Source organism: Pelecanus crispus, chromosome Z, assembly GCF_030463565.1.
Source record: "Pelecanus crispus isolate bPelCri1 chromosome Z, bPelCri1.pri, whole genome shotgun sequence".
Taxonomy (NCBI): Eukaryota; Metazoa; Chordata; class Aves; order Pelecaniformes; family Pelecanidae; genus Pelecanus; species Pelecanus crispus.
The window spans coordinates 11,838,351-11,861,905 of record NC_134676.1 but is presented as its reverse complement, the minus strand read 5'-3'; the positions used below and the strand labels follow the sequence as shown (position 1 = coordinate 11,861,905).

At 51.2% G+C, this 23,555-nt stretch overlaps 1 protein-coding gene across 1 annotated transcript; it reads left to right on the top strand.

The window, feature by feature from the left end:
* Positions 1-467: 467 nt before the first annotated feature.
* On the top strand, positions 468-22,723 carry PIGO (phosphatidylinositol glycan anchor biosynthesis class O). Its single transcript, XM_075726794.1, has 11 exons — positions 468-960; positions 2,345-2,488; positions 3,626-3,749; positions 4,751-4,910; positions 5,392-5,565; positions 16,008-17,580; positions 18,095-18,298; positions 18,602-18,804; positions 19,607-19,677; positions 20,850-20,966; positions 21,176-22,723. The coding sequence occupies exons 1-11, from the start codon at positions 468-470 to the stop codon at positions 21,255-21,257; spliced, it is 3,345 nt and encodes a 1,114-aa protein (XP_075582909.1). The 3' UTR covers positions 21,258-22,723.
* The last annotated feature ends 832 nt before the right edge of the window (positions 22,724-23,555 follow it).

The following is a 23,555-nucleotide window of genomic DNA, read 5'->3' as shown; positions in this document are numbered from 1 at the left end:
GTAGGCCGCAGGGAGGGGAAGGCTTCTGGAGATTAATGAATGAGTTAATTAAAGCCGTGTCTCGGTGGAGCTGGAGGTGTTCGGCGTTCTCGCTCAGCCAGGGGGAGGTCGGCACCTCCCGGGCGCCAGGGGGCGCTGTCGCCCCTCGCCGCTCCCCGCGCCGCCGCTCTTGGGCGGCTGACGTCACTGCCGGCGCTTCCGGGCGGGAAGGGGCGGGGGGGGACGGGACGGCGGCGGCGGCCGCGGCGGCCGCAGGTCAGAGGGGCTGCGGGCTCCGGGGGGGCGGCGGGGAGCGGCCGGGCAGCGGCGGGGGGCGGCTGGCGGGGCCGGGAGCGGGTGAAGGCGGCAGCGGCGCGGTGGGGAGCGGGTGAAGGCGGCCGGAGGGGTGCCGGGGCAGCGGCCGGGCTGGCTGCCGGCGGGCCCGGGCGGAGCCGCGGGGTCTGACCCTGCCTGCCCTTCCCGCTAGGATGCGGCGGTGGCCGGTGCTGCTCTTCCTGGCCTGGGTCTGCCTTCTCTTTTTCGCTGGCATCGGGCTCTTCATGAGCGGCTTCCTGCTCACCCGGATTGAGCTGGCCCGCAGCAGTTCCTGCTCCGACCCGCTTGTGCCGCCGCCCTGGGAGAGGCAGAGCCTCCCGCCGGGCTCCTGCTGGGCGCCCCAGCGCTTCTCCAAGGCCGTGCTTGTCATCATCGATGCCCTCCGTTTCGAGTTTGCCCGCTTTAACCCAGCCAAGGCCAGCCCGCTGCCCTACGAGAACAAGCTGAGTTTCCTGCACCACCTCGCAACCTCCCAGCCCCACCATGCCCGCCTCTACCGCTTCCGAGCCGATCCCCCCACCGCCACCATGCAGCGCATCAAGGGCCTCACCACCGGCTCGCTGCCCACTTTCATCGACGTGGGCAGCAACTTTGCCACCTACGCGATCCAGGAGGACAACTTGCTGGCGCAGCTGGTGCAGAATGGTAGGTGGGCAGGGGCGTCCCACTGGGATGGGGCACATGCAGACGGCTGGCCAGCGTTCACACGGGACCTTTATTCTCTCCCTGGCAAGGGAACTGCTTACAACACCTCCACCCTGTCAGCTAATTCTTTTGCCCTACTCAAATGACAGTTGTCTCAGGCAGAGCTGTCGTGCAGGCAGGGTCTCTCCATCTCGTGCTGGGAGTAAGAAGCGGCTGGGACCATGGCTTCATCTTCATCATCTTCAAAGATGATGAGAAGGCAGGTGAAAGTGGCTGTACTGATGGTGACTGTCACAAGGTCACCACCAGGACTGGCTGTGTGAAGCCAAGGGCAGTCAGTCGTGTCGTGTTTGCGTTCAGGTGAGACGCACGACAAGGGAGGAGCTGTGCCAGGTGTGCTGTGGGGGTGTCACACGGGCAGCAAGCCTGCCTGGCCAGCTGCCTGCGGCTGTTAGGCAGCGACCTTATCACATTTTCTGTGTAGTTTGGTGCTGCTGGGGTGTGCTCAGTGCAGCTGTAAAGGGCCTGTTAGGTTGGGATGATGGAGCAGAGAAAGGGGAACGGGACACAGACTTGTGTTACCCAGAAAGATTTCCTTCCAGGGCTCAGAGTGGCACAAATACCAGTACCTGGGATGAGGCAGTGTGACTGGGTTGTCCGCTCCCCTGTATGCGAACAAGGCGGGCAAACACCGGGTAAATCATCTGAGACGAAAAACACTGGCAGACCCTGCACCAAAGTAGCAGCCTCAGAGGAAACAGTTCTTGCTCCCAGGCTGGAGAGGCTCTGCGGAAACATGGAGGGCTGGCTGGTGGCAGGCAGGGCAAGCAGAGCGAGGGCAGTGGGAAACGTCAGTGCTTTTGCCTTCTCTTTTCTGCATATGAAAACCTGCCACCATTGTGTTTGAAGCCAGAGCCCGGCCAGAGCAGCTTCTACTTGACCCCCATCAGCAGCCATCTACTGCCTTGTGTTTTACAGTGGGGTCGCAGGTCTTGGGCGAGGGTTTGTCTGCTTCATGTTGCACCTTTCTAAGTGCTGCGGTAGTATGGGTGGGTACCTGCCTGCTTCCTGGCCTGTTCAACCCACGGCTTTTTCTGCTGGGATGATGTGTCAGAGGTCAACAATAAGTTGTGAGGTTGTGCACGTGGATTTGGTGGGGGAGGCCACTTGGAGGCTTAGAAACAGGGCTGGTCATTCCCCATATTCAGACTCATTTACAGCCAGATGGTCGTTTTAACTGTAGGTCGCTTTTGAGTGTGGGTTGGAGAGGAGCCAGCGCCCCAGACCCTGATCTGCATCTGCCCAGGCTCTTTGCAGCAGTGTAGGTAACAGCGTGACTTGCATGGCCTCCCTGCTCTCATTAATTTATTTCTTGCTGACTCAGGAAGGAGAGTGGTCTTCATGGGGGATGATACCTGGGAAGGACTCTTCCCGAAGAAGTTTTTCCGCTCGTATTTCTTCCCTTCTTTTAACGTGAAGGATCTTCACACTGTGGATGATGGGATCCTGCAGCATCTCTACCCGGCTGGTAAGCAGCTCTTCCCCCAGGGCCTGTATAACCCTTTACGTTATATGGGGGTCCTACTGCAAGTTTGGGGTGGGACTGAAGGGTTTTTTCTATTAAGGAGTGGCACTGTGTGGTCACACACTGCTGCTTGGGAATTACAGTGCTTTAGCTGGATTTCCTCAGATAAGCCAGCTTTTGGGGCCTGTAAACTGTTTCTATATAAAAAAAAAAAGAGTGTAGCTTGATGGGTCAAGGTTAGACTTCTACATCTGTCCTAGAAATACACTGCCGGGATGGAGCAGGAGGAGCAGCTTAACTTCGGACATATGGCTGCCTGGGCAGGCACACAGTGCCCTAGGAAATACCCAGCAGTGCAGCCAGGAGGCTGGGGCACAGCACTGCTCTCAGCAGAGTATCAGTGGCTCTCAGTCTTGGGAAGAAGGTGAAGTGGGAGATGGATTTGTGAGTTTTAGGTGATTTCAGACTCCTCCCTGAGGTCCTAACACTGAGGGGAATGCTCAGGGGAATGCTTTATCTGTGTATGAATCTTAAGTAAATCAAGGGTGTAGTGGCCTTTCACAGGTAAGTTCTTGTGCCTTGTGGGAGAGCCACAGTTTATCATTTAATTCCAAATACATTGGTTTTCATGTGTTGAGACCCTGAAGCAGAGGGGAGAGGCTGGGGTAACTTTCTAGCTAGGGATAGCATTGGTGTGCCGTGCCCACGTCCTGGGTGGGATGCAGAGGGGCACATTGGTGAGTCTGACCTAAAATATCTCCAGGGAAGGACTGGAGTTCTGGGTTCTTTTCCTGAGCATCCCCATACTTTAGCTCCATTTATGGCAATTTGAGTTAAGCATATTTCAAAGTGAGTTGGGTGACATTGGGCCATTCCTCTCCTGAGGAGTGGTGTACAAAAACCATGGATACTGGGGCGCTTGCGGGCATTGAGCTCTCTGCAGTGTTGCACCCAGGCACCTGCAGACCAAGTGTGCCTCTGTTAAAACCTGCATCAATCCACTTGAGAGCTGGGAGTGACAGTGGCAGGAGGGGAAGAAACAGCAGTTTCCAGAGGCAACCAGAAAGCTCTGGCAGGAGGATCTTGAGCCTGTGCCTGAATCCCAGGCTAGTATGTGACAAGGCTACTCTTGTTCTGCAGTGGACAGTGGTGAATGGGACATGCTGATTGCTCACTTCCTCGGTGTGGACCACTGTGGGCACAAACACGGACCTGACCATCCCGAAATGGCTAAGAAGCTCACCCAGATGAATGAGATGCTCAGGTGACTAGCGCGGCGATGTGGGGGTTTCCAGCTGGCGTCTTCCTTCAGCCAGGCTGGTGGGGTCTTCCCAGGGAATTTACAGATGCAGAGGGCAACAAGGAACGCTTACTGTGCCTGTTAACACAGAGAATGGCTTTGGCCAGCAGCAGCAGCTATGGGGCAGTCTTGGTTGTGTAGACACATGTTGACGAGAGGTTTGGTTTCAGAGGTAAGGCTGTCTTCAGGTCTTGGAGCCTGGGTTCTCAGACAGGTGATGATGCAGCTGGAGTACGGCTGAGCCTCACTCTCCCTGTCTTTAAAATGGAGATTGTCACACTGAGGTTTGGCTAACGTTTGAGAAGCAGTTGGATAACCATTGCTAGGGAATGTTACATTTACTGCACAGGCCCATGAGTTGTGCCTTTGTGTTAGATGGCAGAATAGGATCCAGAAATCCTGATCATGCATCCCTGCCTCAGCCCAAAACGCTGCGGCTTTTGACTTAGGACTGCTTTAATTTTTGTTGCTGGAAGGAGTGGATAACTTGCTCTCCTGCACCTGAGAATACAGTATATATTGTGTGATACCTACTGCATCCCTCAGGGACAAATCCCTTCTTTTTTCCTTAAAAGTAAGAGATTGTTCACACAACATGATGCAATGTACAAGACCCAAACAGAAGCAGCCTAAAATTTGTTCCTGTTGGGAACCTTTCTTCTGAATTGCATTTTGTCAAGAACCCTAAAGGCACTGAGGAACCAGCCACTGTTCACTGAGGACCTAAGTGAGATCACTCCTCTCTGTCTCAGGGCTCTGATTTTTCAGTTTGGTTTTAAAGCATCCATTGCCCTGGTCCCTGGCTCAGCTGTTACAGCTCTGCATCCGCACGTAGTTTTGTTCAGATCCTTTTGTGGGCTTCACCTCTGTCATGTTGGCAGGCTTGGTGGGGACATGTCCTCTCCCACCTGGGCTACCTGGGACCCCACCCAGGTAGGGGTTGACTTTCCTTATCCTGGTGACAGGTCCTTGGTGGATCACCTGGGGAATGACACCCTTCTTCTGGTGGCTGGGGACCACGGCATGACAGAGACCGGAGACCATGGCGGCGACAGCGAGAAGGAAGTGAACGCAGCACTATTTGTGTACAGCAAAACACCCCTATTCAGCACTGGCCCTCCTGAGGTGAGAAGAAGCTGATCCTTAGCTGCCACTGCCTGAGGTGGCATCCAGGGGCAAAAACTGCATCCTGGGGTTACAGAGAGTAACGATTTGATTGGGATTGTTTAGACAGAGAGGGGTGGGGAATCTGTCACCTTTCCCAAGAGACGAATGGAAAGGCTGATACAGGATGCAGGTAACTGAAACGTTTGGGACCAATGTTTGGGCCCCTCCAGCTGCAAGGGGTGTCTGAGTGGGGACAGGTGAGCTGTTAGACAGCCAGGGCCAGACCTAAGGACTGCAGCTCCCAGCAGGCATCTTCCCCTCGGCAGGGCACTCAGGGAGGGCAGAGCTCTGCCTCTGCCTTCCCCTGTGTTTTTCCCTCTCCTGGCTTCCCCAGATTCCCCTGTGAACAGGGATGTCTTCCCCACCATCCTCTAGCCCGACTGAAAAGCCACATTGCTGTGTTCTTTCTGAATTTCTGATTGCTCCCCTGTCTCTCCAGGAGCCTGAGGCCGTTCCCCAGGTGAACCTGGTACCCACTGTGGCCCTGCTGCTGGGTGTGCCCATACCCTACAGTAACATCGGGGAGGTGATGGCGGAGCTGTTCTCCAGGGACGGCGACGCTGTGTCCGCAGCCTTGCAGCAGCTCTCAGTCTATCACATCAACGCCAAGCAGGTACGGCCTACCATAGGTCCCTCCATTGAACCAGAGGGGAGGGGGAATGGCTTTTTAAACGCATACGTCTTCTGTTTGATGGAGGTGGGGCAGTGACGTGGTGTTATCTTCGTGGGGAAGTTATTTTGAAGAGTTACCTCCTTGCAGTGTTTGCTGCAGTAAAAGGTGGCATCATTTTCCCAACAGAGAAATGAGAGATGCCTGTTTAGCGCTCGGTGGTGAGTGCTGTGGTGTGGAAAGTACTGGCCAGGAAGGTGGCCTTTGCTTCAGGATGAGGGGTGGTCCCAGATGGTCAGAGGTGGATTTGGTTATTGGGGAAGCTGGTGGGCAGGCTGGTTCCTCAAGGCTGATAATGACTAGGGGCAAGTTTTTTTAATGGAGTTTCAAGAGTACAAATGGATGTTTTTGTGCTGCTTCAGGTTTGGAGGAGAAACAATGTTAGCTAAAAAGCTATTCTAGATCAGTGACAGAAGGAAAACAGTAATGAAGGACTAAATAAAAGAAACACTGTGTAACAGGTGACAGTGAAGTGGGATAGAGAAGGAACAGTTTACACCAAGTGCAATGAAATACAGAACCCCAACAGCTGAGTGACAAAGTTTGAATGAAAGTGACTACACCAAGCATAAAAGAAGCCCAGGCAATGGAGCAGGCCACGTGCCAGCACAAGCCAGAGCCTCGGGAGGACGTGAGGGCTCTCTGTTGTGGCTCTTGGCATGCTGCAGAACTGGATTTGCCGCACGTTTTATAAAGTATGTGTCCTAGCTAAATGCTGGCCTGCCTTTGAGGGACCCCTGGATTGCTAGGAGCACAAGAATAACTCTTCCGGCCCCCAGCCAGCTCCCTGCTGTACCCCTGGGGTTCTCAAGGAGGAATCCAAACCAGACCAGATTCTGTTTTGGGCCCAGTTGCCTGGAAGCAACCTGTGATGTGCCAGTTGGAGACCATTGGTGCAAGTCAGTGAGCAGCTGGAGAGGATACAACTGCTGATGGGAAGGCAATGTTCAGCCTCTCTGCTGTGTATTTATAAGAGCAGCAGAGTGCTTTGACATTTAAAGATGATAGTGTACGTTACTGTCCATTAGTTACTGAGGATATCGATCATCATATAGTAGGAATTAACATTATCCAGTCCTGCCTGTTTAAATATTTGCACTCATTTGTCTGAGGAGGTTTCTGGCTCAGTCATGTTGGTGTTGAAGAAGCTTTTGCATACCAGGGAGGGCATGCAGGCCTGGGAGAGAGTTGGTGCCTATGTTTGCCATTCATGGGCAGGGGCAGGCCGATTCTGCCTGCGCTGAGACAACTGGAAGGCATGTGGAGGTATTGGTGTGTTTTAGGGCTTGAGCACATCTGTGCTGCTGAGCAGCTGGATATTTGCACGGGTGCCCTGCCCTGGTAATGCCCCTCTAAGACTTTTTTAATGACTTCGGGATCATAGCTGCCTCTGTTACTGTCCTCTTGAAGTGGTGTCACGAATACAGGTTTGTGAATCCTGCTGATTATGTCAATTCACTATGAATGAGTGACTTTACACAGTTTGATTTAGTAATAGAAATTACTTGTAGCAAATCGCAGAATTTGATTATAATATTTTTAATAGCACTCAGTCATCAGTGATTAATAAAGTGATTAGACAAAATTGATCAAAACAGTGATATAGTTACAGATTTGAAGGTGGCAATGTTCACTCTATTACTACATAGAAGCGCATAAAAGAGACTTAAATCACACTGAGTTAGAATGATTCATAAAGGGATTGCGTATATATGGAATAAGGGGGACCCTCCTGTTGAGTCACAAGGTTCAGAATGGACCCCCTTGCTTTCTAAACTCCTTCTCAGAGAGGAGCCTAGGTGCAGCTAGGTCTAGTCTTAGTCTCAGACTTGGTCAACGGTTTATGAGAGTAAAGCTATAAGAATAATACAGCAGTATAAAACTCCCTTTAAAATTAAATCATACATCTACAAACTACTTAAATTGATTCATGCATGCACACTCACAAATATAAATGCATATATGAAAATAGTATACCTGTTAAAAATTCCCCTCGAGTTTAGTGAAATACTCACGTCTAATGCCTTGGCATTTCTCAACAGGCGAGAGTAGAGTCTCGAGGAGTGAAGAATATCAGCAGCCCCAGGCTCCGTTGTCGATCTCCGGCAATGGAGTTCTGGTGGCAGCAGACTTTGGGAATCTGCTAGCGTTCGCTGACTCTGAGAGACGTTTCGATCAGAGGGAGACGCTGGTGCAGCCCGCGGCAGTCCAGGAGAGCTCAAAGGGCCTCGCTTAGGACTGCCGTTTATAGGATTGTGAGATGATTGACTTTAATCACCAGTAAATTTCCATCCGAGCCACAATTTGGGTCGGTAGTTGCTGGAATTCCAGCAGCGATGATACCACTCTGTTTCAAGGCTGTCAGGGGTAGCTGTTTGTTCTCGTTCCCCTCGTTAGCCATAGTATGAATCTTGATAAGAACAGAGCCGCGCTCTGCTCCAGCCATGTAGGAGTTTCTGGTACAATTAAGGGGCGCTTAACTGACCAACTCGCTACACAAAAGCAGCGGCCTGGAATTCCTGAGATTGTAAAGCGGCTGAAGTGAAGGGGAAAAACAGAACAGAAAAACAGAGGCGGCGGGGGGGATGCACCACCACAATCCACCCCGTGACTGAAGTCAATCCATCTCACCCACAGAGTGGCGGTGTGGTCGCCTCTTGCCTCTGTGCCTATAAACAGATCAATGCCATGTTCCAATTATCATTTTTGAGGGAAATTTTTGGTTGGTCTACTAAATTATTAAATTTGATTAAACAGTTTCATGTATGCGAGGAGGTGTTGGTAACAATGTTAGTTGTCTATCTATTTTCCACACTTTAATTTATAAGACTACATTCAATAGCAAACACAATACAGTAAAAATGAGTAGGATTACAATAGGATGCAATAGTTGATTCAGAATTCCTGTTGCAGTTGGTGACCATCTGAATAAGGTATCCCACCAGAGATGTTCCCAGTGATGGTTTTTTGTCCCTTGATCTGAATTCTTTTCAGCAGTTGATTCAGGTCACTATGTTGCAACAGTTTTCTCACCAATGTGAGATTCATTCTGCTGTTTCACAAAGGAGTTCGTTATCCCGTGTGCAACAATCCAATCCGCACATTCACTCGAGATATCAAATTTTTTTCTCTCTGTGCCTTATTTATACACAAAACTTACAGGATTAGTAATTACCATGCTATCTGCTATTGGTCAACTATATTCTAATTAGCCTTGCTTGCTATGTAAATTAGCATGCATGATCCTTATGCGGGGGGGCACAAATCTTTTTGGTCCTAAATTGAGTCAGTGGTTGTGATCCCCCTGGCCGGAATTACCTTTTCCCATTACTGTTGTTCAGCAATCGTGCAGTTTTTCCAGCACCTGCTGGGGTAGGATGTTCCCTTTTATCAGTTTCTTAGCAATTCTTCAAGGTCTAGTTGCTCTGGGATGTCTTTGGTTAAAGGATGCTGAATGTTTGTTCTTCTGATTAAGGATGATTAACTGTCTTTTACTTGCCAGCTCCTGCTATGATGTTAGCTAAGTTTCAGAGTTAGCCTTCAACAGTTGCAGTGGGGGTAGGTGATAGATCTTTGATCACAGGCTAAGAGGAGCAATGTTATTAGGATTTGGAATAGTAACATGAACACAGCATTTCCATACGCCATCCTGCAGGGTGCTGCAAAAGAGAGAGAAAAGAGAAAAAAACTGTTTCGGCGGGGAGAGTCCGAACAGGTTACCCCTTTTATGATACGGGATAAATCTACCTAGTAGTAATTCTGTGTTTTGTACCGCTGTTATCAATAGCTTTCCAAGCAAGTGTGCCACGAGGTGTAGTCAGTCACAGGCACATTTCCAATTTGTGGTAAATTAACCGTAATCGGTTTTCCTGGTTGCTCTCCACCTCTGAAACCTTAGGTCGAAAATTTATGTTTCAGTTCCTGGGAACTATTTTGGGGTGTTTGTTTAATTTGTCTGATGTTATGATTAGGATTTTCCGTTTCAACAGATTGATTACTCCATCCCACTTCTCGCCCATGTTTTATAATGTCATGCATCAGTGTTGCCCAGGTGGAGAGATCTCTGCGCACTAGGGCCCCTTCTTGTCCATTGACAACCTCCCTCATGTCTAATAGGGAATTGAACTCTGCATTCCCCCTTATTTCATCTCATTTTGCAATAAGGTAGGATTGGAGCATAGCAGGGGCTCTCTTAATTAATGGCTTTAGCATCTCATGATGCACGATTGCTAATATGGGACTGTCAAAAATGCTGCAATCATACATGGCCTGGATACAGGCAGCTTTTGTAATAGCTGCGGAAAGTTCATTTAGGGATTTAATAGGTATTACTAGAGGTTCTCCTCTCTTCCGTACATCAATTCCACCAGCCCAGTATGCCAGTCTACTAGTTATCAAATGGGGATCATTCAGAGGCACAGGGCCAGCATTTAAGAAGACACCAGGGCCCCAATATACACTGGCTTCATCGCCGTTTAGTAAAATTCTGTCTTGTCCAGTTAAACATACTCTCCATAAATATTCAGTTTCAGTTTCACCTGGCTTAAAGCCATAGCGTTCTTGTAGGTCAGGCATTTGGATTGGATCAAATGGTGTTATTTTTCGGGTACAATTTCCTACTCCACCCCGAGGCCCAGTAGTTTCTTCTGATTTTATAATGGGCCTAGCTACATATGTAGGGGGATTTGGAGGAGATAAGGAATCATCTTTCCCCGTTTCGTTATCATCAGGGTCACCCCAGATGTTTCCATCCCATTGTTCAGGGGATACAATTAGTTTCCTAATTTGTGCAATGTCAAGGGAATTGGGAGCTTGCATGACCATCATCTCAACCTTTTCTGCCAATTTTTGTTTTTCCTCCTTTTCTTTCTGCAACTGTTTCTGTAGTTCTTCAATTCATTGGGACAGTATTAATTCAGCTGCTTTCCTGCCTTCTATTTCGTCCTTTAGATCCTGCTCCCTTCTCTTAGATCTTTTTTTGTCTTTGCAGGCAGCTTCTAGGCAAGTGGCTAGCATTTTACAGATGATTCCTTTTCCTTTACCGTTTTTAATATTCCCTCTGGCCACCTTTAGCTGTTTTTCTACTGCTCCCCAGTTATCCCAGTTATCAAAAGCCCATTCGTCTGAGAATTTAGGACTTGGATTTATTTCATGCACCTTTTAAGTAAGCAGTGACACTGCTTGCCATCTTGCCAACTACGCCACATTGTCACGAATGCAGGTTTGTGAATCCTGCTGATTATGTCAATTCACTATGAATGAGTGACTTTACACAGTTTGATTTAGTAATAGAAATTACTTGTAGCAAATCGCAGAATTTGATTATAATATTTTTAATAGCACTCAGTCATCAGTGATTAATAAAGTGATTAGACAAAATTGATCAAAACAGTGATATAGTTACAGATTTGAAGGTGGCAATGTTCACTCTATTACTACATAGAAGCGCATAAAAGAGACTTAAATCACACTGAGTTAGAATGATTCATAAAGGGATTGCGTATATATGGAATAAGGGGGACCCTCCCGTTGAGTCACGAGGTTTAGACTAGACCCCCTTGTTTTCTAAACTCCTTCTCAGAGAGGAGCCTAGGTGCGGCTAGGTCCAGTCTTAGTCTCAGGCTTGGTCAATAGTTTTGTCGTGGTTTAGCCCCAGCCAGCAGCTCAGCACCACGCAGCTGCTCGCTCACTCCGCCTACCCCGATGGGATGGGAGAGAAAATTGGAGGAGTAAGAGTGAGAAACACTCCTGGGTTGAGAGAAGAACAGTTTAGTAATTGAAATAAAGTAAAATAGTAATGATAATAATAACAATATAATAGTAATAATAATAATACTAATATACAAAGCAAGTGATGCACAATGCAATTGCTCACCACCTGCTGACCGATACCCAGACAGTTCCTGAGCAGCAATTGCTGCTCCCCGGCCAACCCCCCCCAGTTTCTATACTGAGCATGACATCATATGGTATGGAATAGCCCTTTGGTCAGTTTGGATCAACTATTCTGGCTGTGCCCCCTCCCAGTTTCTTGTGCACCTGGCAGAGCATGGGAAGCTGAAAAGTCCTTGACTAGCATAAGTAGTACTTAGCAACAACTAAAAACATCAGCGTGTTATCAACATTCTTCTCCTACTAAATCCAAAACACAGTACTGTGCCTGCTACTAGGAAGAAAATTAACTCTATCCCAGCTGAAACGAGGACAGGTTTATATGGATAAGGATAATATATGTAGAATCATAGAATAGAATCATTTAGCTTGGAAAAGACCTTTAAGATCACCCAGTCCAATCATTAACCTACACTACCAAGTCCACACTAAACCAATCAAGGGTAGACTAGACTAAACCATGTCCCAAAGTGCCACATCTACCTGTTTTTTGAACACTTCCAGGGATGGGGACTCCACCACCTCTCTGGGCAGCCTGTTCCAATGCTTGACTACCCTTTCTGTGAAGAAATTTTTCCTAATATCCAACCTAAACCTCCCCTGGCGCAGCTTGAGCCCATTTCCTCTCGTCCTATCGCTAAGTACTTGGGAGAAGAGCCCAACACCCACCTCACTACAACCTCCTTTCAGGTAGTTGTAGAGAGCAATAAGGTCTCCCCTCAGCCTCCTCTTCTCTAGGCTAAACAATCCCAGTTCCCTCAGCTGCTCCTCATAAGACCTGTGCTCCAGACCCTTCACCAGCCTTGTTGCCCTTCTCTGAACACGCTCCAGCACCTCAATGTCCTTCTTGTACTGAGGGGCCCAAAACTGGACACAGTATTCCAGGTGCGGCCTCACCAGTGCTGAGTACAGGGGGACAATCACCTCCCTGCTCCTGCTGGCCACACTATTGCTGATACAAGCCAGGATGCTGTTGGCCTTCTTGGCCACCAGGGCACACTGCTGGCTCATGTTCAGCCGGCTGTCGACCAACACCCCCAGGTCCTTTTTGGCCAAGCAGCTTTCCAGCCACTCTTCCCCAAGCCTGTAGCGTTGCATGGGGTTGTTGTGACCGAAGTGCAGGACCTGGCACTTGACCTTGTTAAACCTCATACAGTTGGCCTTGGCCCATCGCTCCAGCCTGTCCAGGTCCCTCTGCAGGGCCATCCTACCCTCGAGCAGATCAACACTCCCACCCAGTTTGGTGTCATCTGCAAACTTACTGAGGGTGCACTCAATCCCCTCATCCAGATCGTTGATAAAGATATTAAACAAGACTGGCCCCAAAACAGAGCCCTGGGGAACACCGCTCGTGACTGGCCGCCAACTGGAGTTAACTCCATTCACCACAACTCTCTGGGCTCGGCCAGCCAACCAGTTTTTTACCCAGCGAAGACTACGCGCGTCCAAGCCATGAGCTGCCAGCTTCCCAAGGAGAATATTATGGGAGACTGTGTCAAAGGCTCTGCTAAAGTCCAGGTAGATGACGTCCACAGCCTTTCCTTCATCCACCAGGCGGGTCACCAGGTCATAAAAAGAGATCAGGTTGGTCAAGCAGGACCTGCCTTTCATGAACCCATGCTGGCTGGGCCTGATCCCCTGGTTGATCTGCACTTGCCTGTTGAGTTCACTCAATATGAACTGCTCCATAATCTTTCCCGGCACTGAGGTCAGGCTGACAGGCCTGTAGTTCCCTGGGTCCTCCTTCCGGCCCTTCTTGTAGATGGGCATCACATTGGCAAGCCTCCAGTCATCAGGGACCTCCCCTGTTAACCAGGACTGCTGGTAGATGATGGAGAGTGGCTTAGCAAGCTCCTCTGCCAGCTCCCTCAGTACTCTTGGGTGGATCCCATCTGGCCCCATAGACTTGTGAGTGTCCAGGTGGCATAGCAGGTCATTAACTGCTTCCTCCTGGACTATGAGGGCTCCATTCTGGTCCCCATCCCTATCTTCCAGTTCAGGGGGCTGAGTACCCTGGGGATGACTGGTCTGGCTGTTAAACACAGAGGCAAAGAAGGCGTTAAGTACCTCAGCCTTTTCCTTGTCCTCGGTGACAATGTTCCCCCCCACATCCAGGAAAGGATGGAGATCCTCCTTGGCTCTCCTTTTATTGCTGATGTACTTATAAAAGCATTTTTTATTATCTTTTACAGCATTGGCCAGATTGAGTTCTTGCTGGGCTTTTGCCTTTCTAATTTCCTCCCTGCAGGACCTAACAAGATCCCTGTACTCCTCCTGAGTTGCCTGCCCCTTCTTCCAAAGGCAGTAGACTCTCCTTTTTTCCCTGAGTCCCCGCAAAAGCTCCCTATTCAGCCAGGCCGGTCGTTTTCCCCGCCGGTTTGTCTTACGGCACACGGGAACAGCCTGCTCCTGCGCCTTTAAGACTTCCTTCTTGAAGAAGGCCCAGCCTTCCTGGACCCCTTGGCCTTTCAGGACTGCCTCCCAAGGGACTTTCCCAACCAGCGTCCTGAAGAGGCCAAAGTCTGCCCTCCGGAAGTCCATGCTAACAGTTTTGCTGCCCCTGCTCTTTACATCGCCCGGAATTGAGAACTCTATCATATCGCAGTCGCTAAGCCCAAGACAGCCTCCGACCACAACATCTCCCACAAGTCCTTCTCTGTTAGTAAACAGCAGGTCAAAGCAAGGCACCTCCCCTGGTAGAAAGAAAGTTATCCTTCACACACTCTAGGAACTTTTGAGTCTGTTGCCTCTCTGCTGTGTTGTATTTCCAGCAGATGTCCGGCAAGTTGAAGTCCCCCACGAGAATAAGGGCTAGTGATTGCGAGACTTCTGCCAGCCGCTTATAGAACACTTCATCTATCTCTACATCCTGGTTGGGTGGTCTATAGCAGACTCGCACAGGACGTCCGCCTTGCTGGCCTTCCCCCCTCATCCTCACCCAGAAGCACTCGACCTTGTCATCACCATATCTATATCATCACATGTATATCTAGTACATAGGAAAAGTGTATAAAGCAAATTGCGTTATATGAGAGAGAGAGAGAGAGAGAGAGAGAAATCGTATGTAGGGGATACGGAAATCCTCCCGTTGAGTCACGAGGTTCAGAATGGACCCCCTTGCTTTCTAAACTCCTTCTCAGAGAGGAGCCTAGGTGCGGCTGGGCCCACTCTTAGTCTCAGACTTGGTCAACGGTTTATGAGAGTAAAGCTATAAGAATAATACAGCAGTGTAAAACTCCCTTTAAAATTAAATCATACATCTACAAACTACTTAAATTGATTCATGCATGCACACTCACAAATATAAATGCATATATGAAAATAGTATACCTGTTAAAAATTCCCCTCGAGTTTAGTGAAATACTCACGTCTAATGCCTTGGCATTTCTCAACAGGCGAGAGTAGAGTCTCGAGGAGTGAAGAATATCAGCAGCCCAGGCTCCGTTGTCGATCTCCGGCAATGGAGTTCTGGTGGCAGCAGACTTTCGGAGTCTGCTAGTGTTCGCTGACTCTGAGAGACGTTTCGATCAGAGGGAGACGCTGGTGCAGCCCGCGGCAGTCCAGGAGAGCTCTAAGGACCTCGCTTAGGACTGCCGTTTATAGGATTGTGAGATGATTGACTTTAATCACCAGTAAATTTCCATCCGAGCCACAATTTGGGTCGGCTTGTTGTTGGAATTCCAGCAGCGATGATACCACTCTGTTTCAAGGCTGTCAGGGGTAGCTGTTTGTTCTCGTTCCCCTCGTTAGCCATAATATGAATCTTGATAAGAACAGAGCCGCGCTCTGCTCCAGCCATGTAGGAGTTTCTGGTACAATTAAGGGGTGCTTAACTGACCAACTTGCTACACAAAAGCAGCGGCCTGGAATTCCTGAGATTGTAAAGCGGCTGAAGTGAAGGGGAAAAACAGAACAGAAAAACAGAGGCAGCGGGGGGAGATGTACCACCACAAGTGGGAAGTAGCATGAGTTCTCCTTAGCGTATGGTACAGTGAGTTAATGTGCCTGTATTGAAGAAGAGGGAGCAGTTTAGTTCGATCCTCTGTAAGCTTTTTAATTTGATGTCTGTCCTCAGACAAACAATGTAAAAGTCAACACCAGGTGCAGATTAATAGCTAGTAATGACTTGAAGTTCTGGGGGAAGTTTGCCTCATTGTTACCAAAGACTCTGCAAAAAAGCCCTTAGCCATGCACAGTGCTACCAGAGGTGCACCTGCAGGTGAAGAACTGAGAGGAGCCAGTGTGGCTGTTGGGACAGATATGTCACTTGAAAGGGATGCCACTTTGGCAGAAGGATTGTGTTTCCTGCCAGGCACATCCTGAATTTGGGTGACCAGCCCTGGATGATGTTGCTGGGGACAGATCTGTCCTGGCAGAGGTTGACAGATTGGGGCTGTTTCTGTTCTGAAGGGGCTGAATGAGGAAGATGGCAGTGAATCCCGTTCCCAGTGGTCCCAGTGCCACTGTCTGACCCTGTGTCCCCTCTCCCACAGGTGGACCGCTTCCTGCACTCCTACTCGCTGGTGGCTCAGGACCTGCCAGCAGAGCAGCTCCAGCACCTGCAGGAGCTCTTCTCCAGCGCTGTGGAGGAGCACACTCAGCTCTTGGCCCAGGTGCAGGGAGCGACGCTGGTGCCTCCGGAGCTGGAGTCCAGGCTGGGAAGCCTCATTGGTCGCTTCCAGCTCTACCTGCGGGAGGCACGGGCTGTGTGCACCCGGTCCTGGGCCCGCTTCCATCCCCTGCGTATGGTGGGGGGCTGCACCCTCATCGCTGCTTCCTGCTTGCTCTGCTACGTGGCCTCAGAGCTGGCCGCAGCATCGGACTCTTTCTATCGCAGCTGCCTCCTGTACCCACTGCTTTGGGGCTTGGTGGTGGCTGTTCTGCTTGGGCTGGCCCGTGCATTCACCCAGGAGGGGCTGGATCTCCTCCTGGTGCTGTCATGGGCAGCTGCAGCTTCTCAACTGGGTTTTTTCTGGCACTGGTGGGGCGGGCATCCCAAGCGAGCTCGTTTGGCAGGCAATCAGCCACCCTTGGCCAGCGTTGGCCTGAGGCAGAGGCTGCGAGCGTGGCTGGGGCTGGCCTTCCCCATGGGTATTCTCCTCTTCCGCTGCGGAGCTATGTTCTCCGATAGTTTTGTGGTGGCCGAGGCCCGGGTGGCCCCATTCCTGCTGGCCTCGCTGGTGATGTTGCTAGTAGGGAAGCTCCACTGGGACGGTCGCCTGACTGTGCCAGAAGGCCCCAGGCAGCAGCTCCTTGGCTTTTCTTCTTACCGGAGGGAGATCTGGTACCTGCTGTGCCTCGTGGCCATGCTCCTGGTCTGTGTGCGCGTCTCCAGTTTCTTCCACCAGTGCCGTGAAGAAATCCCTCAGTGCCGGCCCTCTCTTTTCCTCTCCCCACTTGCCAGCCTGAGAAACACACGGGCCAAGAACCTCTTCTACCTCCTGTGCGTGGCCTTGCTGGCTGGGCTGGTCTATGCAGTGCGGAGCTGGCTGCGACACTACGGCAACCTGAACAGCTCGGACCCCCTCGTGCTCTTTGTGCGCTGGGGTTTCCCACTGGTGGTCCTCTGCATTGCCTGCTACTGGGCCGTCGCCTCCAGCGCTGATGACTCTCTCGGCAAGCTGCAGGAGCTGGTGGAGGTGGCAGTTGTTGCCTTTCCTTGGGCTGTCTATGGACTAGCGTTCGTGGGGCTGCTGCTCCTGCTGTGCAATCCCATGACAGTGTTCGCAAAGGACACACGGGAGCCGGCAGGATCCATTGTCACTCCCTACCTGGGGGCTCCCAGTTCTGAAGTCAACTTCCTCCACGTCATCCCTCAGATCTACAAGAGGATGCAGGAATCTCAGAAGAGCCGCCTGGAGCAGGGCAGCTGCAAGGCCACTGTTGCAGCGTACGGGCTGGGCAGCGTGTATTCGGCAGCCCTGGTCATAGCACTCACCCTGCTGGGCTTCCTCTTGATGCTTCTGCACAGTGAACGGCTGAGCCTTGCCTTCCTTCTCCTCTTCCTGGAGGCCTTCATGCTGCTGCACATCCACACACGTGCCAGAGGCCTTGCTGGAGATGCTGGTGAGTCAGGGCTTAGTAGAGCATCCTCTGGATGTGTGACCTGGGCCTTATCTGCAGCGACCTTGTCTTATTTCCAGTGGGAGAAGCAGAGCCTGGTCTCTGCTCTTGGGAATGGTGGTGCACTGATCCTCCAAGGATCCTCCTAGCTTTTTTAATGCTGCTCACATCCTCTAACAGAAGAGAGATGCATGCAGCAGGGATGCAACATGAGAGGAGGAGGAGTCTCTTGTGTCAGGGAAGGGGGCTCTACACCCATCCCTTCTCCCCAGGGTGCCAGCAGCCACTGAACCCCACTGCTGCTGACAGCCCCGTAGCAGGGTGGGCAGCAGAGGGAATATGCCTGGCCCCTTGCCCTGTCCTCTGGTGGGAGCCTGACTGGTTTCTGTCTGTCAGAAGAGAGAGCGTGGAAAGGGAACCTGGAAGAAAACCCAACAGGCTTTTTTTGACTGTGGATCTGTCTTGTTCTGTGATGCTGATCTTTCTCCCTCTCTCTCTCTATGTCAAAATCTCTCAGAGCCTTTTTCAGTGCCCTGGTACGCAGTCATCTCCTGGCTCCTTGCTGCTTCCCAGTTCTTCTATTCCACAGGCCACCAGCCCATCTTCCCGGCCATCCACTGGAACGCAGCCTTTGTGGGCTTCCACCTTGACCACAGCACGAACCTCCTGCCTGCTGTCCTGGTGGGCGCCAACACCTTTGCCTCCCATATCCTCTTTGCAGGTAAATCAATTTCTTCTGGGCTGTTGTGCCTGAGTAGACATGGCTTACTGCTTTGCCTCGTCTGGAGGCCTGCATGCTAATCACGAGGTGATGAAGGCTCTGGCACCAGCTGAACAGCATCATCCTCGCTGTTCTGGGGCCACAGAGCTGCCTGTGGCCTGCAGCCTCCATGCAGTTGTGCCTGACCAGCAAACTGGAGCTGGGGTATACACATCCTGCATGTCCAGGGCTTCATGGCAGAGCCTAGACTGCTCCTCACCTCCTGGGCTCCAGTAACTTCATGTGCCTTTGTCCTTGAGGTAGTCGGCTGCCCTCTGCTCCTGCTTTGGCCCTTTGTGTGTGAGATGCCCAGCTCACAGAAGAGGAAGCCCAAGAAGGAGCCCCGGGAGGAGCTGCCTGAGGTGGAGGAGCACATGATGGAGATGAGGCTGCGGGAGTCCCCAGAGAAGTTCTCCGCTGCTCTGCTGCAGCTGGGGCTGAAGTACCTCTTTGTTCTTGGGACACAGGTACGGACAGAGGCGGGAGGGCTGTGGGGAAGCCTGTCCAAAAGGAAGTTGGTGTGCTGTGAGAACCGTGGAGCACTCTGATGAGAGAAAGGAGTCAGCCAGGGCACAGACAGGCCCAGGGGTGATATGTCTGGTTGCAGGTGGAAGAGCAGCTGCACAGGTCCTCTTCTCAGCCATGCCGTTTGCTCTGTGCTTTGGGAAGGGCTCCAGCACAGAAGCTGCAGTATGGATTAGGCTGCTTTTCATACCCGTCTGCCCAGAGTGGCAACGTCTGTTCAGAAACTACAGGGTTGTAATCCTGCTTGCCCTCTTCCTGACCATGCCTACCTGTTCTGCACCAGCTCTGGTTTTCATCTGATCCTGTGCTGTGGTGATACAGGGAGCGAAATACCAGAAATTTAGTCCCATGATAGAAGCAGATAGCTTTCTGGGGTTTAGCCCTTCAAATCATTCTCCTGTGTGGTCAGACCAGAGACAGTGCAAGGGAGGGGGCAGGCCCTGCAGCAGGAGAGCAGGAGTGCCCCTCTCAGTGAAGTATTAGATCTGGTTAGCCATAGTTTGAGCCCTCCTCTGTGCTGTCCCAGCCTGGCCCCAGGAGGGCCTGCATGTACCTCGAGCTGCTTGTGTTTCCTATCTTGAGGATACAATGGAAGGGAGTCCTTTTTGGGATGCTTATTGCTGGTGTGCGCTGTACCAGCCTCTCAGGTGTGTGCAGTTCAGTACCACCTTCAGATGTGAACCGAATGCCCAGGAGGTCTCTCCAGAGTCGCTTGTAACTTGTTTTTCCTGATCTCCTCCACAGCTTCTGGCCTGTGTTTGTGCAGCTATGATCCTCAGGAGGCACCTCATGGTCTGGAAGGTCTTTGCCCCAAAGTAAGTCTCAGGAGTTGCTCTGATGCTGGTGTAGGGCTCATATCCCTGACGTCTTGACTAGAGTTTGTAGACAGTAATGTTGGAAGAGATCCTGTGATTGATCTTCTGACTTCTGACCTAGCAGAGGCTGTAGGACTGTCCTTAACTAATTCTTCCTTAAGTTCAGAAGCTGGACTTGAGATAGAGCCTAGAAATTTCTCCTTATCTTGATTTCCAAGAACATACAGAGCCCACCTGGAAGCTAAGAATATTCAGGGCAGAGAGTCAAAGGCAGGGATACCAGACCAGAAATGGTAAATCCTGTCCTGGTTTCGGCTGGGATAGAGTTAATTTTCTTCCTAACAGCAGGCATAGTGCTGTGTTTTGGATTTAGTAGGAGAAGAATGTTGATAACAGGCTGATGTTTGTAGTTGTTGCTGAGTACTGCTTATGCTAGTCAAGGACTTTTTCAGCTTCCCATGCTCTGCCAGGCGCACAAGAAACTGGGAGGGGGCACAGCCAGAATAGTTGATCCAAACTGACCAAAGGGCTATTCCATACCATATGACGTCATGCTCAGTATATAAACTGGGGGGGGTTGGCCGGGGAGCAGCGATCGCTGCTCGGGAACTGTCTGGGTATCGGTCGGCGGGTGGTGAGCAATTGCATTGTGCATCACTTGCTTCGTGTATCATTATTATTATTATCATTATTATACTGTTACTATTAACATTACTATTTTACTTTATTTCAATTATTAAACTGTTCTTATCTCAGCCCAGGAGTGTTTCTCACTCTTACTCCTCCAATTCTCTCCCCCATCCCATCGGGGTAGGGGGAGTGAGCGAGCGGCTGCGTGGTGCTTAGTTGCTGGCTGGGGCTAAACCACGACAATCCAGAAATGGTAAACTATCAAACCTTTGGGTTAGTAGGAGTGTGGGGTGGCCTTGGCCTCTGAGGGATTTAAAATCCCACCTGGGTGTTGTCCTGAACAGCCTCTAAACGACAGGCATGCTCGGCTTCCGGGTTGCAGGTGGCAACTGCTGAGGAGTGAATGTGATTCAGGTTTTAGGATCTGGGGTGCTACCAGCCTCTCACTGTCAGGAAAATCAGTCTCCTGGGAGAGAGGGCAGCAGCCTGTCTTTGCAGGCATGCTGGCTGTGATATCCTTACTGTGTCTGTTGTGCCTGCAGGTTCCTCTTTGAGTCGCTGGGCTTTGTGGTGAGCAGCATCTGCCTTCTGCTAGGGATCTCCCTGGTGATGCGCGTGGACTGTGCCGTCAGCACCTGGTTCGGCCAGCTTCAGCTCAGGTAGCGTCGGAGATGTGGGGAACCCAACCTGCTCGTCGGCCGAGGCTGTGGTTGTCTCCCTGGCCCCCCGGTGCTGGGAGGGTTACACGAGCCGCCAGCAGCGAGTGCCTGCCGACAGCAGTCAGGGATTATCCCCAGCTCCCTGCCTCAGTGCTGCACAAAAGGACCGGAGCCAACTGTTCCCCACTCATTGCGACTGTGTTTCTCAGCAGCGGAGGTCCGAGCTCTCGCTGGGCGTCTGTTGGCAGCGGGAGGAGTCTGCTGCAGGAGCCCAAGAAGCAAAAGTCCTGAAGTGCCCCTCCCGAAACACCGGCCGGGGGTCTTGCTGCTACTTTCCTGACAACTGTCCCCACTGTGCAGCTGGTTGGCCTCCGTGGCTGGCAAGGTGTCACCTTGCCTGTGCAGAGACAGTGACTCACGGGAAGGGACCTGTTGAGGAGGGGAGGGTGGGGAGAGAGGCGAGGGAAGGTCCTGCAGTCACCACTTCTCTTTGTGTGCTCAGTTTTCACGCTGGAATCAAAGTGCATATGGTTATGCATAAGGTGGTTTCTGGGGTCTCGGTGGCAGCTGCTCCTCTATCAAGTCAGTTGGTTGCTCTGCAGTGGGGCCCCTCTTGCCCTACGCTTCCATTTTCCTGGTCTTTCTCAGGCCTGCGAAGGGCAGCGGGGAGCACTCTGGGCTGCCTTGTACAGCCTGAAGCAGGCTTAGCTTGTTGGGGGGGTGGGCACAGGGAGAGTTGTGTCCATGATCAAGAAACTCTGCACTCAGGGTCTCATCCTGTCGGTGTCCCCTTGGGCTGGGCTGTAGGAGCTGAGGCTCCTGATCTCTTCTGAGCTTGTGCTGCCAGATGCTGGCTGTTGATTGTGAACGGTTGAGGTGCAGCAGGATGAGGTGCAGCAGGATGTCGTGACAGAGCATTGGCTCATCCCTGTATTGGATCTGGTCAGGAGGAAAGGGGAGCCTGGAGTAGCTGTCCCAACTGCAGGAGTGGCCTTGGTGTGAGCTCTGGTGCCTGGGAAGAGCTGCCTGAAACCCTTCTCAGGCAACAAACTCTTCTGGGAGGTGGCTTAACTCACTGGTGCCTGTGTTTGTGCTGGGGGTTATGTCACCTTGAAGGGTTCCCAGGCACTGCAGCTGATGGCATCTGTGATCCCACGTTTGGTGCTTACCTCCCTCTTGACCTTGGTGTTCTGTGTGGGACTTCATGCTGCAAGTGAGCTACCCCAAACCTGCCCTTGACTGCTCGCAGTCGGGAGATATTGTATTTTGTTCTTTGTGGGCAGAGGTGGAGGACAGTGACCATGGTGCCTGGCCACATCTCAGCTACATTCCACCTGCAGTTTTGATGGGAGCTGGGATTCCTTACTGCCCTGAACTACTGTGTGGCATTACTTGGTGCTATGAAACCTTTTGTTTCTTTCCCCTCTGCAAAGAGCTGAGGACTGCTTGCCTGAGATTCCTGTGTTGATTTTTGTTCTGATCCCATTTGGTTTTTAAGTCATGCACCATGATTGCCCCTGTTTGAGTTCCTCACTGCAGACTGCTAGCATAACTCCAGGCTCTTCCTCTCTTCGGCCCTGGAGAGTCCCGGGGAAAGGGGAGTCTGAGGGGAGACCTTGCTGCTCTCTACAACTACCTGAAAGGAGGTTGTAGCGAGGTGGGTGTTGGGCTCTTCTCCCAAGTAGAGAACAATAGGACGAGAGGAAATGGGCTCAAGCTGCGCCAAGGGAGGTTTAGATTGGATATTAGGAAAAATTTCTTTACGGAAAGGGTAGTCAAGCATTGGAACAGGCTGCCCAGAGAGGTGGTGGAGTCACCGTCCCCAGAAGAGTTCAAAAAACAGGTAGACGTGGCACTTGGGGACATGGTTTATTGGGCATGGTGGTGTTGGGTTGATGGTTGGAATGATGATCTTAGAGGTCCTTTCCAATCTTAATGATTCCTAGTTTTTACTTTCATTATAAATAATCCAGCCACCAAGCCAGGAGGTGTGGGGTTGCTACTCGACCCTTAATTGTTTTAGTGGTGGAGTTGGTAATGTTAGGTTAATGGTTGGACTGGATGATCTTAAAGGTCTTTTCCAACCTAAACTATTCTATGATTCTGTGAAAGTGTCTCGTCACCTCTCTCATCATTTCAGTTTCTGCTGTTATGCCCAAGTGCCCATTTGCTGTGGAAAATGGCTCCCGAGGGCAGGTTTAGTTTTGTATTTTACCCCTGCAAAATGCTTGCTCAGGTGTTAGGGTGCAATTCCAGGGAGGCTTAAACTGCTCTAATTTTGGGTTTCCATTGTCTGGCCTCCTCCTGACCTGCTGGCCGTGCTCTCCCACCTCAGCCTCACATCTCCCCTGCCCTGTGGGTCTGTCCTGCTTAATTTCACCCGACGCAACCAGGGACTGGTTTGTAGCTGGCGTGAGTCCCTGGGCTGCCTCACTGCCTGGATGCACACACACCAGTGCTAGTGCAAGGCAAGGGCAAGGCATGCAGTGGGGAAGCCGGAGGGGGCAGGAACGCATCAGCCCCCAGTTAGATGGGCTTAAGCCAGTCCCACCCTTAAAAATAGGTTATTTGCTGTATACTGTGACTCCT

Excerpts from the sequence above, each read along its gene's own strand:
- PIGO (XM_075726794.1), top strand. The coding sequence starts at position 468 with ATGCGGCGGTGGCCGGTGCTGCTCTTCCTGGCCTGGGTCTGCCTTCTC. Across the intron at positions 961-2,344 it reads GGCGCAGCTGGTGCAGAATG|GAAGGAGAGTGGTCTTCATG; the intron begins GTAGGTGGGCAG and ends TTGCTGACTCAG. Across the intron at positions 5,566-16,007 it reads ATCACATCAACGCCAAGCAG|GTGGACCGCTTCCTGCACTC; the intron begins GTACGGCCTACC and ends CCTCTCCCACAG.